Consider the following 13863-nt stretch of genomic DNA (forward strand, 5'->3'; position numbering starts at 1 on the left):
ATTGTCCATGTGTGTTCATATTGTCATACATACGAACATCATCTGGATTTAGTACAGAAGAAGGCAGCAGCTTATCACACGTGAGGATATTTACAGTTCGGTTCACATAGAGTCGAAAAGGAATTCATTGAGCTGACCTGAGGTCTGTTTCTTCATCCTCAGGTGAGACAGGTGAGACAGGTGAGACAGCTCAACGCAGTCCAAAGCTGCACTTTTTCCACTCAGCCATTTGCCACATTTTGCCAGGGCTGATTCTAATTTAGGTAAACAGGAAGTGACCTCATCCAGGGTATGAAAACTGAAGCCAATTCAAAATAAAACTCAAAATAATCTAATAATAATGATAATTACAATAATTATTGCAAAGGTGCCAAATGAGTCAGGATTTTGTTTGATAAACACACACGAGTGAGTGAGTCCAGCTCCAGCACATTTTCAGGCCTCTCTCTTTAAAGCTCAGCGTATGCTTGTCAGGTCTGGATCGGTTTTCCCACGAGTCAGTCTGGGACCAGATCCAGCCTTCAGATCCCCAGTTAACCCATCACTGGTTCTTTACTGGCTGAAAGAGGCTGGAGAGCTTCTCTCTCTCTGGCTCATATTTACGATCTGTGCGACGTGACCTGAACACGGCACCCATCATTGCTGTGGTTGCCATGGGAACAGCCCTGTGGGTTGTGTCACTGTGAGACTGAGGCAGCCAATCAGAGCGCAGTCGACACTCCTGACCCCCCCAGCAGAGAAAAAGGAAACTTTGACTTCCACAGTAAACTGGTGGAGCCCCTCAGATCCCAGTTCAGCAGTCACTAGTTGTACTGGGACGCTCCCAGCCTGGTGCGTGGTGGGAAGACCAGGATTCTGGGAAAACATTGTTGATTAGACTCACAGACTCATCCTTGAGCAGGACAAATAAAACCTGAAGTGAGGATAAGCTGCTGAACTCCTGCAGTCAGCAGGAAGGGAACGCTGGCCCAACTGGCTCCTCCTCACACCTGGGACAGGTAACACCAACTGATCAGCAACTGTCAGTCAAATCCACAAGTCACAGGGGAACGGCAGAACGAGCTTTTTTTAAAACGGTCAAATTTTACACAAAGTTTGGTTTGATTGATCTGATATGTGAGTTCGGAGGAAAACTCTTCTGTTTAATTTCAATTAAATGTTTCTTACTAGGAGAAAAAAAACAGATTAATGTTGAATATAAAATAAATAACATTCATTTACTTGTGAAACAAACAGCATCGTGTAACTGTCATCTACTGATCTATATTGTGTAAAATAGTTTATTTTGATTATAGTATTTTGCATTTAAGAAGTGTTAATTTCACTGATTATATTTTAACAATACAAATGATTTTATCGACTTTATTTGTTAATCTTAACTCAACAGAAACGTTAAAGTCTAAAGAAAAAAATTAGACAAACAAAAAAATAAATTCTACAACAAGCATGTTTTATTTGTGAGTAAAGAAGAAAAGAAGTAAAGAAGGTTGGAAAGTGAGACTGTAGGAAGGAGACCTCCATGTGTCCTGGTCTGACTTCTGCCCCCCACCCCCACCCAGTATGAAGCCCTACAGGAAGTGGCTACTGGCGGTCCTGCTGGCCTGGCTCCTTCTCTTTCTGTCCTTGCTTTATCACTTCCTGGACCTCAGATCCTCCTTGCTGCATAGGTCCAGGTCTGCTGCAAATTCTGGACTCACTGGGACCAAAATCCGCTTCCTGGACTCTGTTCAGGTGGGTCCCACGGGACCTGCTGGGGTCTCAGAGAAGGACTGGAGGAGGAGGAGGATTGACTTTAGATCCAGATCTCAGGACTACTACAGATCCAGGTCCTTGGAGATCCTGCAGAGACTCTGGACTGGGAACCTGACAGTGGGGATGCTGAGTCCTCGTCTCCAGAAGGTCCTGAAAATCCAGCTGACTTCCAACAAGCACCAGGTGGTCTACCAGAGGTCAAGGGGGTCCCGCAGATCTGGTACGCAGCTGTACTGCGAGATGAGGTGGAGGACCAGGATCCGGACTGTGGATGGGACTGAGAAGCCTTTCTCTGATCTGGGCTGGGCCCGGCTGGTGCCTTCACTGCCCCTGCAGGAGCTCCAGACATCTCAATATCAGAGCTGTGCTGTGGTCATGTCAGCCGGAGCCATGCTTAACTCATCTCTGGGGAGGGAGATCGGTGAGTCCACATATCGGACCGGGGAAAATGACCTTTAATGACCTGGTCAGGTGAGTTCAGGTGCAGTTTATTTTTTGCTTTTACCTGCTAATGTCTTCAAACTGCTCTTCTCCTCTTGGACTCAGATTCCCATGATGCAGTTCTTCGTTTCAATGCTGCCCCCACCAAAGGCTTCGAGAGAGATGTGGGGACCAAGACCACCATCCGCATCATCAACTCCCAGGTACAGACTCCGCCCACAGCCTTCACCTGTAGCTCACCCGTTTTCTTAGCTTTAGTTTGTCTGTCAGCCTTCTGAAGTTTTCCGGATGGTCTGTGTGATGAAGCAAACGAGGTCATCAGGAAAACTTAACGAGCTTTGTTCATTAAGATGTTCCAGCACGATGTCTTCTTCTGTGGTTCCATCAGATTGTGGCTCGGCCCAAACACGAGTTCAACAGCAGCTTGTTGTATCAGGACGTCACTCTGTTGGTCTGGGATCCGTCTCCGTACTCCTCCAACCTGACCCAGGTCATCTGTGACTTGTTGTAAACTTTATTAAACAGCTCACTCACACTGATGTGAGATCAGGTTGATGGTTCACTCTGTGACCGGCGTGTTGTCGCTCTTCAGTGGTTCGAGAAGCCGGACTTCGATCTGTTCTCGGCGTACATCAGACGCCGTCGCCTCCGACCAGAGCAGCCGTTTTACATCCTTCATCCAGAGTTCATCTGGAGTCTGTGGGACCTGATCCAGGACAACACTGAGGACCAGATCCAACCGAACCCACCCTCGTCAGGGTTCACAGGTACCAGCTGCAGTACTACTACAGTACAAATACTGTATGTGAATTAATATGTGAATGACAGAAAGGAAAAAAAAAGATTATCAGTGCAGACGCACGAGTTCACACAACTTTATTCACAAGACGTTTTCACAGCAGCAGACGGAGCACATGAGACCATAGAAAAATATTCACCTCACAGCTGATCTTTATGAAACGTCTTCCATCATGTGATTCTCCTCCCACCGCCCGCGTCCTCATTGGTTTAAAGAAACACAGCCGAGTCAGCGTCACAATGACAATGTGCTGAGTCAGACTTTGTCCAGCGCTGACACAGCAGCTTGTGAGAGCGATAAAAACACCTGATGAAGACGTTGACGATGGTGTTTGGCTTCGTTCTCAGGTCGTCCATCTTCATTTGACAGTCAGTGGATGAAACACTCACTGCACCAACACACAGTGACATCACACACACACACACACATCAGCGACACCAAGAGGCGGGACCAAGGCAGCACCTGACACAGGTGGGGGCGGGTCTGTTACTTGGCCAGTGGAGGAGGCTTCAGGAGGAGGTTTGTCTCGCTCCCAGGAAGCAGGCCTTCCTGAGCCTCCTGTTGGCTCCATGAGACAACGACGACGAGCTGCGAGTGACCGACACACTGAAAGCTGTGAATCTACCAGCGTGTTCAACATCTAATAGCTCAGTTTAATCACTGGCAGGCTTCAGCTCTCGGGCCTGAGCACCAGGTTGGTTTCATCAGTGAAAATCAGCCCGTTACTGGTTACCAAAACAACTGTGAGTGGTTTAAACAAATCCAAACCAGCAAGAGTTTTTCCCTGCACCACAACAACAACGACAGCAGCCTGGTGGTTTGAGGTCTCTGGTGGAGGTTTCAGGATGAGGTCTCTGGTGGCTGGGCACCATCAGTTCTGTCAGACAAGGCGGCACTGGTACCCTCTATGTCAGGCGTAGCAGGCCCGGTGAGCGGTCTGGAGGCGGCGGTGGATCCGCCGGCGGCCGGGCCACCATCACAGCCGCGGCGGTTGAGTTGGAGCATGGTAGTCTTTGAGGGCATGGAGGACTGACCGTTTTCCGTCAGTTGGTGTTCACAGTGGAACAGGATCAGGAAGCAGCGGTAGAACTGAGGAGCAAAACATAAGAATAACAACATGAAATTTTTCCTCTTTGATTTTTGAAACAAATTTCTGTCGTAAAAATATCTCTTATAATCTGATTTCTTGTTTGATGACACTATGATGATGTCACATGTTTCAGGTATCCTCCTGATGATGTCACTGTGCCGTGAGGTCAGCGTCTACGAGTTCATCCCATCTGTCCGTCGGACCGACCTGTGTCACTACTATGAGCGTTATCACGACGCCGCCTGCACGCTGGGGGCGTATCACCCGCTGCTGTACGAGAAGCTGCTGATCCAGAGGATCAACCAGGGCCACCAAGACCAACTGAGGAGGAAGGGCAAAGTCACGCTGAGGGGGTTCAGCACGGTCCAGTGTGGGCCCTGACCCGGGCTCAGCAATGTGGGTCCTGGTCTGAGTTCAGCATACTGTGGGTCCTGGTCCAGGTTCAGCACACTGTGGGTCCTGGTCCAAGTTTAGCACCCTTTGAGTCCTGGTCTGGGTTTTACACACTAACATACAAAACTTTAACAAATTTCTGCAATTGTCATCACTTTGATTTAAGTTTAGTTGTGAAAATTCATTTTTATTTTATCTAAAACAACAACAAAATGTTTTTCCCTGACGTTTTGACCAACCAGATCTCAGGATTCACATTTGGTGAAAACTCAGAATGTCTTGAAGTAGAGATTTGGTGAGCATGTGACACCTTATTTCCCCGTCAGAATCAATAAACGTCCGCCAGTCCTCTCACACTTGCTGTATTTCTTTCATGTCCGCTGAGTGGGACTGAAGGCTCGTCGAGTTCATTAGCTTTCTTTAGCTTTTGTCCTCTGCTGCTCTGAGGAATCTGCCCGACATGTTCAAGGCAGTCAGCTGTGACAGAAACCCGCCACAGACAGAAGCTCAGCCTGGATGAGACAGTTAAAGGGGCGGCCAGTGAGACGCTGCTGGACGTTTAAAACGACTCGAGGCCAAACTCGGTTCATAAAAGTCTGAAATTCTGTTCTGCAAAAATGTGTTCAGTTAGAATCAGCAACAGGAAAGCTTTTGTTTTTGTTTTTCCACAAAAGAAGCAGCCAAATAGCTCATTTAATCTGCATTTACCAAATACTGCAGAGTCCAAGTGGTGTCTGCTAAATGGGCTAAAAACAAACAGACGTCTGGTCCTGTAAGCTGAGGACATCTGAATAAAAATCAGACTCGTAGGTCGTAACACGCGTGTCTCCGATTTGTCCAGCAGCTCGCTCACGTTAGCCAGTCAGGCTAATTAATGAGCTGAACCGGAAACTCGTCACTGATGCCCCACAGGAAGAACGAGTTTTGATTTTTCTGTTTGTCTGCCACCTCAGATGAAACGACAGGTGTGCGCCACTCACCTGTTTGTTCATGAGGATGTAGATGACAGGATTAATGACGGTGCTGCTTTTGGCGAGGATTGATGGGACGACGCTGGCGATGGGGGTTATGACTCCCGGACGGCCGAAGGTGGCCATCATGGCGACAACGCCATACGGCATCCAGCAGAGCAGGTAACACACCACTGTGGTGACCACCATGAACAGGATGTGAAACTCTCTGCGACGAGCCGCCGTCCGCCTCACATGACCCACCTGAGAGGCAAAACACAGGTGAGAATCTCTCTGGATTACAGCTGGATTACTGTTATCTGATGAAAAGAAGGTCATGTGTGACCTCATCACCAGAACAGGTGATGTTTGATGATGTTATGTGGACTTCAGTGTCTCCACATTCTGCTTGTGAGTGAAGAATAAAAACAACACCATGAAATTAAAATGGAAAACTGCAGGAATGTGTACAAACCAGGTCTTATCCTGGTTCTGGTTTTTCAGTGTTTCACTAACTGTGAGGAATGTGACTTTGATCATGTGACCCTGCAAACTCAGACACCTCAGCGGCCGCGACCCAAACGACACTGAAGTGTTTCTGTTCGCATCTGAAGTCTTAAACGTTCAAATACCATCAAACACAAAGAAACCTTCAAAAACATGAACTTAAAGGAGGAAAAGTCACCTGTTTGACGGCGTACAGCAGGCGGCCGTAGCAGTAGACCATGACAAGGACGGGGAGGCCGAGACAGAAGACAAACAGACAGATGATGTAAGAGTGAGAACTGGAGGATTTCTCAGTCCAGGTCACGGAGCAGCTGGTCCCAGCCCCCTCCAGACCATAACTGCTCCAGCCCAGCAGGGGGGGCAGCGTCCACACCAGAGAGTACAGCCAGGACCCCCCCACCGCCAGGAGGGGCCTCCTGTAGTCCGCGGTCCGCTTGTTGTACACCATCAGGGTGCTGTAGCGGTCGTAGGACAGGACGGCCAGAGACACCAGAGACACGATGCCTGATGGAGACAAAGACAGGAAGTGTTCAGGTAAACCAACACACCTGAACTCTGCAACATCCTCGTTAACTGACACGGGGACGAGAGGAAACGAGCAGTGACGAGACCACATGAACGAAAAGCCTCACAAACACAAACTGTTCTGGATTAGCTGTTTGAAGTTTTCTCGCTGGGTGTCAAAATAAAAACCGACTCGTTCAGTCCAAACTAAATTTGACGTCTGACAGAAACACACGTGTCTCATTTCTCTTCACTTTCCCAGCAGACTGATGACCTCTGATCCAGATCTCACTAATTCCATCTTTAGGGGGCTCCTTAAGTCCTGGACCGTAACCCCACCCCCCCGGGTCGGATCCGCTTCAGCAGTGCAGAGGAATCAGCACAAGTCCCCCTGAGTCCGAGAGCCGAGGACGTCGGAGAGTCTGTCTGTCTGTCCGTCTCGTGACATCTGTCTCACAGCACGTTTAGCTTAGCTTAACACCAACAGCAGGACTGCTGGCTGATGTGGGACTGAGTCCTGACCCGCGTGTCCACCTCCAGACCCAAGACCTGTTCCCACTGCTGCACCACACGGAGCTAAGAACACATGCTGTGCTCCCACACACACAGACACACTCACACACTGAGCTTTGTGAAAAACTGTGTGTGATGTCTAAACATACTGCAGTACTAGTACCCTCAGTACACTGTGTACTGTGTTTCACTCACACAGCAAACCTCCTCCTTTGCTTCCTCTCTGGTTTTGCTTCTGTTCTTCCTTCCCGTCTCATTTTCTGCTTTTCTCTTCCTTCGTCCTTTCCTCCTTTGTTTCCTTCCCTCCTTGTCGTTTTGCTCTCACAAACTGTTGGACTGATGGCGGCCATCTTTGGCCTCCAGGTGAGGATGATGATCACACACCTGGTCAGCTCAGATGTTTGCTGTGGTTCTTATCAGTCACCTCCACCCTACTGATGACACACACAGGTCATGTGACCCACAGGCTCGAAGATAGGGGCCCCAGAGGGAGGTCTCACCTGCTGAACACAGCAGAACCAGCAGAATCCTGGTCCTGAAAGACCAACAAAACGTGACAATCTGCTCGCCCTGTTGTCGTCAACAGAACACAAAGACAAAGTGCTGAATGTCAGACCTCATCTGTCCGTTTGCCAGCAACACGTCGACGTGTCCGAGCAGGTGAACTGCGTCAGCTTTAGTACTGAAACGTGTTCTCAGTACTGCAGTACTCTGAGGTGTTTCTACTTGTTTCCATTTCATGCGACCTCATAGATTTTGTTTTACTTCATTTTAAATTATTTTATTTTATTCACAGGGATGCTTTGCATTGGCAGTTAGCGTCGCAGTTTCATAATCGATTTAACTTAAAACGTTCCGATAATAAAATCAGTTTAGTAAATAATTACATTCGTTTATTAAGATTCGGGTGAGTTTAACTTGCACACACACACACACACACACACACACACACTCCGTCCTCTCACCGAAGCAGGAGTTGACGAAGCCGTACCACATGCAGCCGTGTCGGCCGTACAGCCAGCGGGTTCGCAGGCTGGAGGCGAAGCTGAGCGTCGTGCCGCACACGCACACCAACATGTCGCTGACGCTGATGTTGAGCAGCAGCATGTTGACGGGGGTCCGCAGAGTCTTGAAGCGGCAGAACAGAATCAGAACCAGCAGGTTGTTGAGGAAACCGAACACCATGATGGAGCCCAGGAACACCGACACCACGCGGTGTCCGGTGCGCGACAGCCGCTGGTGCGGCGCGTCGCTCCAGTTCTGCTCCAGAGACGACAGCGGTTCGCTCAGGTTGGACGTCAGGTTGACGGCGCTCAGCTCGGAGAACATGACGCCAGGTGGATCCGCTCAACTCTGCGCGCGGATCAGACCTCTGAAGGAAATCAAAAATCACCAGAAACTTGTTGGACTTCACATCCTGAGGACTCAAAGTTCTGCAGTCCGACCGCGGTCGTCTGCTCCATCCTGCGCCCGAGCAGGATGACAGAAAACCGCAACAAATCAGAACCAGGAAAAAAAAGGACCAATAATCCGACGGCGCGTCTCCTCCGAGTGATCAATGAGCCGCTCAGCAATCCTGCGAGATCACAGCGGAAGTTTCTGTGCCGAAGTGACGCTCCGCTCCGCGCGCCGCGCTTTAAGTACGCTGCGCGCTGTAAGAAGTGACCGGCTGAGCACGTGACCACATCCACAACACACACACACACACACTGTACACAGTATGTACTACATGTACTGTAGACTACACACACACACACACATGAACCGGAACAGTGAGGCTCCTGGACTGACTGGATGAGCAGCACTCATTAAATTTTCAGGACTCACCTTCCCTAAACTGGGAACAAAAACATGTCCAAGGAGGTCCAGGAGGCGAAGACTCGTCCTCCTTCATGACCCAAACTCACATTTGATCTGACAGGCAGCTTAAACTCAGACAGTGAAGTGAACATGAAAGTAGGTGGAGGCCGTGGGCCTCTAAACTCCCAGCATGCATCTTGTTGGTGAGCAGCAGTGAGGCCGCAGGCGGGCGTGACTCCTGCTGCGGCTCACTGCCTGCAAGGCATCATGGGAGATGGAGGATGGAGGGAGTCAGCTGGCCTCAGACGTCCTCTGTCCCCTCGAGGTCAGTCCCTCCACTTTAGACCTGGATGTCCTTTCTGAATGTCAAAGCTGCTCCATCGGAGCAGCAGGAGTTTAGATGAGAGCAGCGAAACGTCCCACGCTGTGTGTGTCCCCTGAAGTATCTGTGCACTCAGTGAAGGAGAAGACAGCCAACATGGAGCTCCATCTGGAGACCACAGCTGTCACCACCTCCAGCCTCCACGTGACCCGCGGTCAGACCTGGACCCGGCTGACCCCAGTCCTCAGACCAGCACCACTTCGTACACTAACACGAAGATGAAGAAGGTGCGAGTACAAGTACACAGGTGGTGTATAACGTGTCTCATGATGACGTCTGAAGCCGTTTTTATCATAAAAGTCTGTCAGAACAAAACAGAAAAGATCAGAAAATTCAAAATGAATTAAAACAAGATGCAGCAAACGATGTGGGACTACGAGTCACTGTGCTGTGTGAGTGTGTGTGAGTGTGAGAGAGTGTGTGTGTGAGAGAGAGAGAGAGAGAGAGTGTGTGTGTGTGAGTGTGTGTGTGTGTGGCTGCTGGCTGTTCGATGCTGTCATCTATTTTCACACCAATTTGGCCAATCAGATTATTTTTATTTCTGCCTCCAGAGCAGCTCAGCAGGAGGAAAACACACACACACACACACACTCACAGTCTTGAAATGTGATCACATGATCTTTACCGTATGATGTATTTATCGTGGCTCCTGATTGGCTGGAGGAGGTGGAGGCTGAAGGTGACAGTCAGAACCATAAACATCAAACTTCCTGTTTGTTTATTCAGTCAGATTTGGTGACTGATGGACCCGAATCCACTTCGAATCTGACAGTTTGAGTCAAAAACCCGTTTTTAGGTCCTGATGGATTCACTTTGTCACAACACAGCAGTTCAGAAAAGGTTGAACATGTGGACTGTGATCCACGTTAGGCTGAGATCCAGACTGGACAAGCCTGTCACCTGAGAACTGACCTTTTGGTAGAGGTCTGACCTGATCCAAAACAGTCCTGTGAAAAACCTGCAGGATCCCAGCGCTTATAGAAACCCAACAATGGTAGGAATTGATCCAAACCTGACCTCAAGACAGAAGAACGCCAAGGAGGCACCCAGCAGGTGTCAGGATCGGGATCTGGTCTGACATGGAGCCTGAGGACCTGTTCCTGTCTCCGGTGTTTTATGTCTAATAACAGCGGAGTGTTGAGTTTCGATGTGTTCTTGATTCTCGGTGACATCACGCTCCTTCCTGAGGATCACATTTCCTGTGACATCACCTCCTGAAAGTCAAACCGCCGAGGAAGTTCCAGCTGTGATTCGATGTTTGTCTGTTCATGCCTCAGGGGGTTTCGGACACCCGAAACATTTGGGCTGTCTGTCCACTGTGACACCGTCCCCCATCCAGACCGACCTGAGGTCAGAACAGAACCAAACCAGCTGTGCCCTGAGCTGATCGTCTCACACGTCACGTTCATGTGCACGAACAGATGGTCAAACATCTGATCTGAAATGGGCTCCGGGTCTGTAGGAGGCAGCATCCTGAGGCCCAGTGGCGCCGTCCTCGTCGTATTGGTGCTGATGTCCCTGGTCGGAGGAATGCCATTGGTCCATCCAGTGCGAGAGGTCCGCCTCCAGCCTCTGAAGCATCAATGAAATTTGTTCGTGACATTTCTTCAAAAGTAATTCCAATTCTCGGTCACAAAGGCAGCGCAGCAGTCAGAGCTGCTGAGGGTAAAACCTGACCCAGATCACATGAAACACATCACGTGAACTCGTGGCACCGCCGCCCCATGTCCCACGTTCATGAACTGCACCATCCGCTGCTGAACATCTGGCCTGCCGCGGTTCCTGATGTTAGTTCTTGGCCTCCGCAGTCGGTTCAGGAACCTATTGGCCTGATCGGGGGCCTCTGCCACCGCCCGACCATCCACCTTCGGACCAACACAACAATCAGTTTGACTTTTCACAATAAAAGCTGTGGTCACAGTAGATGTGAAGGTCAGGCTGACTGCAGTCCCTCAGGCTTCATCATCATCATCATCTTCAGCTCATCTAAATACAGATGTTGTGTTTGACAGCCAGCTGAGCCGTCGTGTCGCTCGTCACATCAGTGTCAACAGGAAGTGTGAAAGCCTAAAGTGTGATCGTCCTGCGGGCTGATCTGAGAGCAGCGACGTCTTTCACTCGACTTTCACCTCCTCTCAGTGTTTAAAACAGCCTTCATGGTCCAGTTGATCAAAACATGAAAATGAGCAGAAGGTGTGGAGTTCGTTTGGTGTGTCGGGCCGAACGCTGAGTCCACGTCCCTCCAGCTGCTCCTGTTGTCCTTCTCTTCTCCCCCTCAGACAGGCTGACTCGGCACGTTTACTGACATGTTCTCCTGCTCTGCTCCACCACAGAGCTTCACTGATCAGTCAGCGGGCTGATTAGACCAGCTTGAAGCTCTAAATCTATAGGTTGATGATTTATTAATGAATGAATGATTTAACTGATGAGTGTGTGGACCAGCAATGAGTCTGAACATCAAATGTTTCTCAGCAGGACGTTTGTCCCTGCAGCCAAACGGAGTCACTTCCTGTTGTCATCGTTATCCTCCTCGGCTCAGATTTCCTTCAGTTAACTCTTCCACCACCGTGCGTCTCCTCAGTCAGGATAATGAAGGAAAAGGTCAACAGGCAGAACGAGCGATTTTCCTCTGAATGAAAGTCTTCGTCCTGAAGACTCTGCAGAATCTGGGCTACGACGTCAAACAGAAACACCTTGAGGCAGCTGCAGCGAGTCATGTTGCCTGTGGTGGACCAGAAGAAGAGCAGAACCAGACCAACTGTTTCCGGTTTCAAACATTCCTGCTGCAGCTGGTCCAGGTATGTCCTCTCACCTGAGGGGCAACTCACTCAGGGGAGCGTCGGGTTACAGGTGGGGTGAGGGGTGTGACCCTCAGCCTGAAGTACAAACTGTTTCTCCTGATGGACCCAAAGACATGCTTTTATTCTGAAAGGTAGATGATCCAGTTGCTGTGATCAGTCGACCTGGTGAAGTTTCTCCACACGTGTTTACTGACCTCAGCTCAGACAGAAACACAGCAGCTGCTCATTAAAGCTTACCTGAACTACACGGACCACAATGCACCTGTGCTTCACCTGCTGTGTTTGTGACTCGGCTTCATTCAGTCCTCGACATCAAAGTGTCGTTTATAAAGAGTTCAGCTGAAGTTATGATATAACACAACTTCACACACAAACCAACTGAACTCATCTTTCCGTGCAAAACCTGAAATAAACGTTTGATTCAGCAGGAAATAAAACCGGATGGTGTTTAATGTGTTTTCCCTCTGGTCACACAAACAAATAACCACACGACACAAAACATTAAGTTACATAAGTTAATATTTACACATCGCATCACACGAACCGGTCATTTCACATATATTTTTCTTCTGTCTGTTGAGTCACCTTTCCCAGCAGCACCTGAACGCATCGTTTCACGTCAGCAACTCTTCAGACGTGGTGGATTCTCTCGGGTTCGTTTTCTGAATAAAATTCGATTCTAAGAAGTGAGTCAAACGTTCAGAGAAGAAGCAGAATGTGATTTAAAGGAGCAGTCCGTGGCTTTGCAGAGGAGGGTCAGGACTGAAGCGCCTGCAATTTGTTTTCCATAGACGATGACGGCGCTTCGATGACTTCGCCGCACACAAACGCATCCTGAAAGACGAGACAAACCGTGATGAGGACTTCCTGTCAGCTGTGGGATCACGTGACCAGATAAACCCAGTTCTCTTCAAAATCTGAACAAACGAGTTTGAAGGAAAGTTAAGTCGCATTTTACAAACAGATCATTCTCGGTTTTGATTCAGGGCCACAAAAAGATGAAAGGCTGTAAATTACTTAAAGTTATTTATGACTTCAGTGCTGACCTTGTCATAGATGACTTTGACGATGAGCGAGCAGCTGGGACACGTTGCCACCTCCTCGCCGTTCTCCAGATCCTCCTGTCAAAAACAACAGACACGATCATCAGTGCTTCACACAAACACACACAGTTTGCACGTCTGGACTCCACGTCCTGTAGGGACAAAACGTGTAGTTTTGTAACATGTACAGAAAGAGATCACACGTTACAGTATGTTTACTACTGAAGAAAAGGGGACAGCAGGGCCTCAAATGTCAAACCAAACTCCACTAAAAAAACTACACATTAGATCTCCTTAACACCCTGAAAACCTTCAACAAGATGGAGACGCTCATGATGAGACGTGACATAAATTTTGACATTCAGTAGCACTGAACATATGGTGCATGTGCTGACAAACAGAGGATCCTCTGATCAGGACAAACGCTTTCTGGTTAATGTAACTAAGCCGCTGATGAGGCTAACTTAAAATGACACGATATTTAGACGAAGTTTGGTATGAAGTGCTTCAATTTAAATCATCCTCTTCAGTTCCCACTGGTTACAAAACACGGCGGCATAACGTCAGTTCGCTGTTAGCCTTCAGTTACTGACCTTAGTTATGACAAACTTGTCTCCGCAGGGACACGGGAAGGAATACGTCTCCGTCTCCTCGTCATATTCAAAGTCTTCGATCTCTATTTCGTCGTGATACACGGACATTTTGTCCGAAGACCGAACACAGAAGACCACGGTAGACTGCTTAAAAGCGCTACATTTCAGGAAAGCGTGAGGCCTGGCGCAGAATAAATACGTCACTGCAGTCGTCTCAAGCGTGTGGCGTAACTTCCTAGTTCGTCTTTTGACGTTTATTGGCGGTCGGCAAACAACGAATTGACGCCTTACCGCC

The 13863-nt window shown here is 48.8% G+C and overlaps 3 protein-coding genes across 4 annotated transcripts; 1 reads left to right on the forward strand and 2 right to left on the reverse strand.

Annotated features, from left to right (window-relative positions):
- Nucleotides 1-79: 79 nt before the first annotated feature.
- Nucleotides 80-5130, forward strand: st6gal2b (ST6 beta-galactosamide alpha-2,6-sialyltranferase 2b). The gene is made up of 5 exons (XM_046382867.1): nt 80-2173; nt 2299-2396; nt 2582-2683; nt 2786-2960; nt 4216-5130. Exons 1-5 carry the CDS (start codon nt 1561-1563, stop codon nt 4461-4463), a joined length of 1236 nt encoding a protein of 411 aa, XP_046238823.1. The 5' UTR covers nt 80-1560; the 3' UTR covers nt 4464-5130.
- Nucleotides 2851-8568, reverse strand: LOC124055741 (pinopsin-like). Of its 2 annotated transcripts, XR_006842777.1 has the most exons (5): nt 7915-8568; nt 6111-6436; nt 5456-5689; nt 3132-4081; nt 2851-2992 (listed from the first exon to the last, which is right to left on the reverse strand). XR_006842777.1 is itself a non-coding variant. In XM_046382850.1 (4 exons), the coding sequence occupies exons 1-4, from the start codon at nt 8276-8278 to the stop codon at nt 3833-3835; spliced, it is 1173 nt and encodes a 390-aa protein (XP_046238806.1). In that variant the 5' UTR covers nt 8279-8568; the 3' UTR covers nt 3038-3832. The 2 variants fall into 2 exon arrangements, 1 of the variants encoding a protein (XP_046238806.1); XM_046382850.1 differs by lacking the exon at nt 2851-2992 and having other exon boundaries at nt 3038-4081.
- Nucleotides 8569-12364: 3796 nt separating this feature from the next.
- On the reverse strand, nt 12365-13789 carry dph3 (diphthamide biosynthesis 3). Its single transcript, XM_046382711.1, has 3 exons — nt 13569-13789; nt 12979-13053; nt 12365-12766 (listed from the first exon to the last, which is right to left on the reverse strand). Exons 1-3 carry the CDS (start codon nt 13674-13676, stop codon nt 12689-12691), a joined length of 261 nt encoding a protein of 86 aa, XP_046238667.1. The 5' UTR covers nt 13677-13789; the 3' UTR covers nt 12365-12688.
- Between the last annotated feature and the right edge of the window lie 74 nt (nt 13790-13863).

The sequence above is a fragment of the Scatophagus argus genome, chromosome 24, assembly GCF_020382885.2.
Source record: "Scatophagus argus isolate fScaArg1 chromosome 24, fScaArg1.pri, whole genome shotgun sequence".
In the NCBI taxonomy this organism is placed as follows: domain Eukaryota; kingdom Metazoa; phylum Chordata; class Actinopteri; family Scatophagidae; genus Scatophagus; species Scatophagus argus.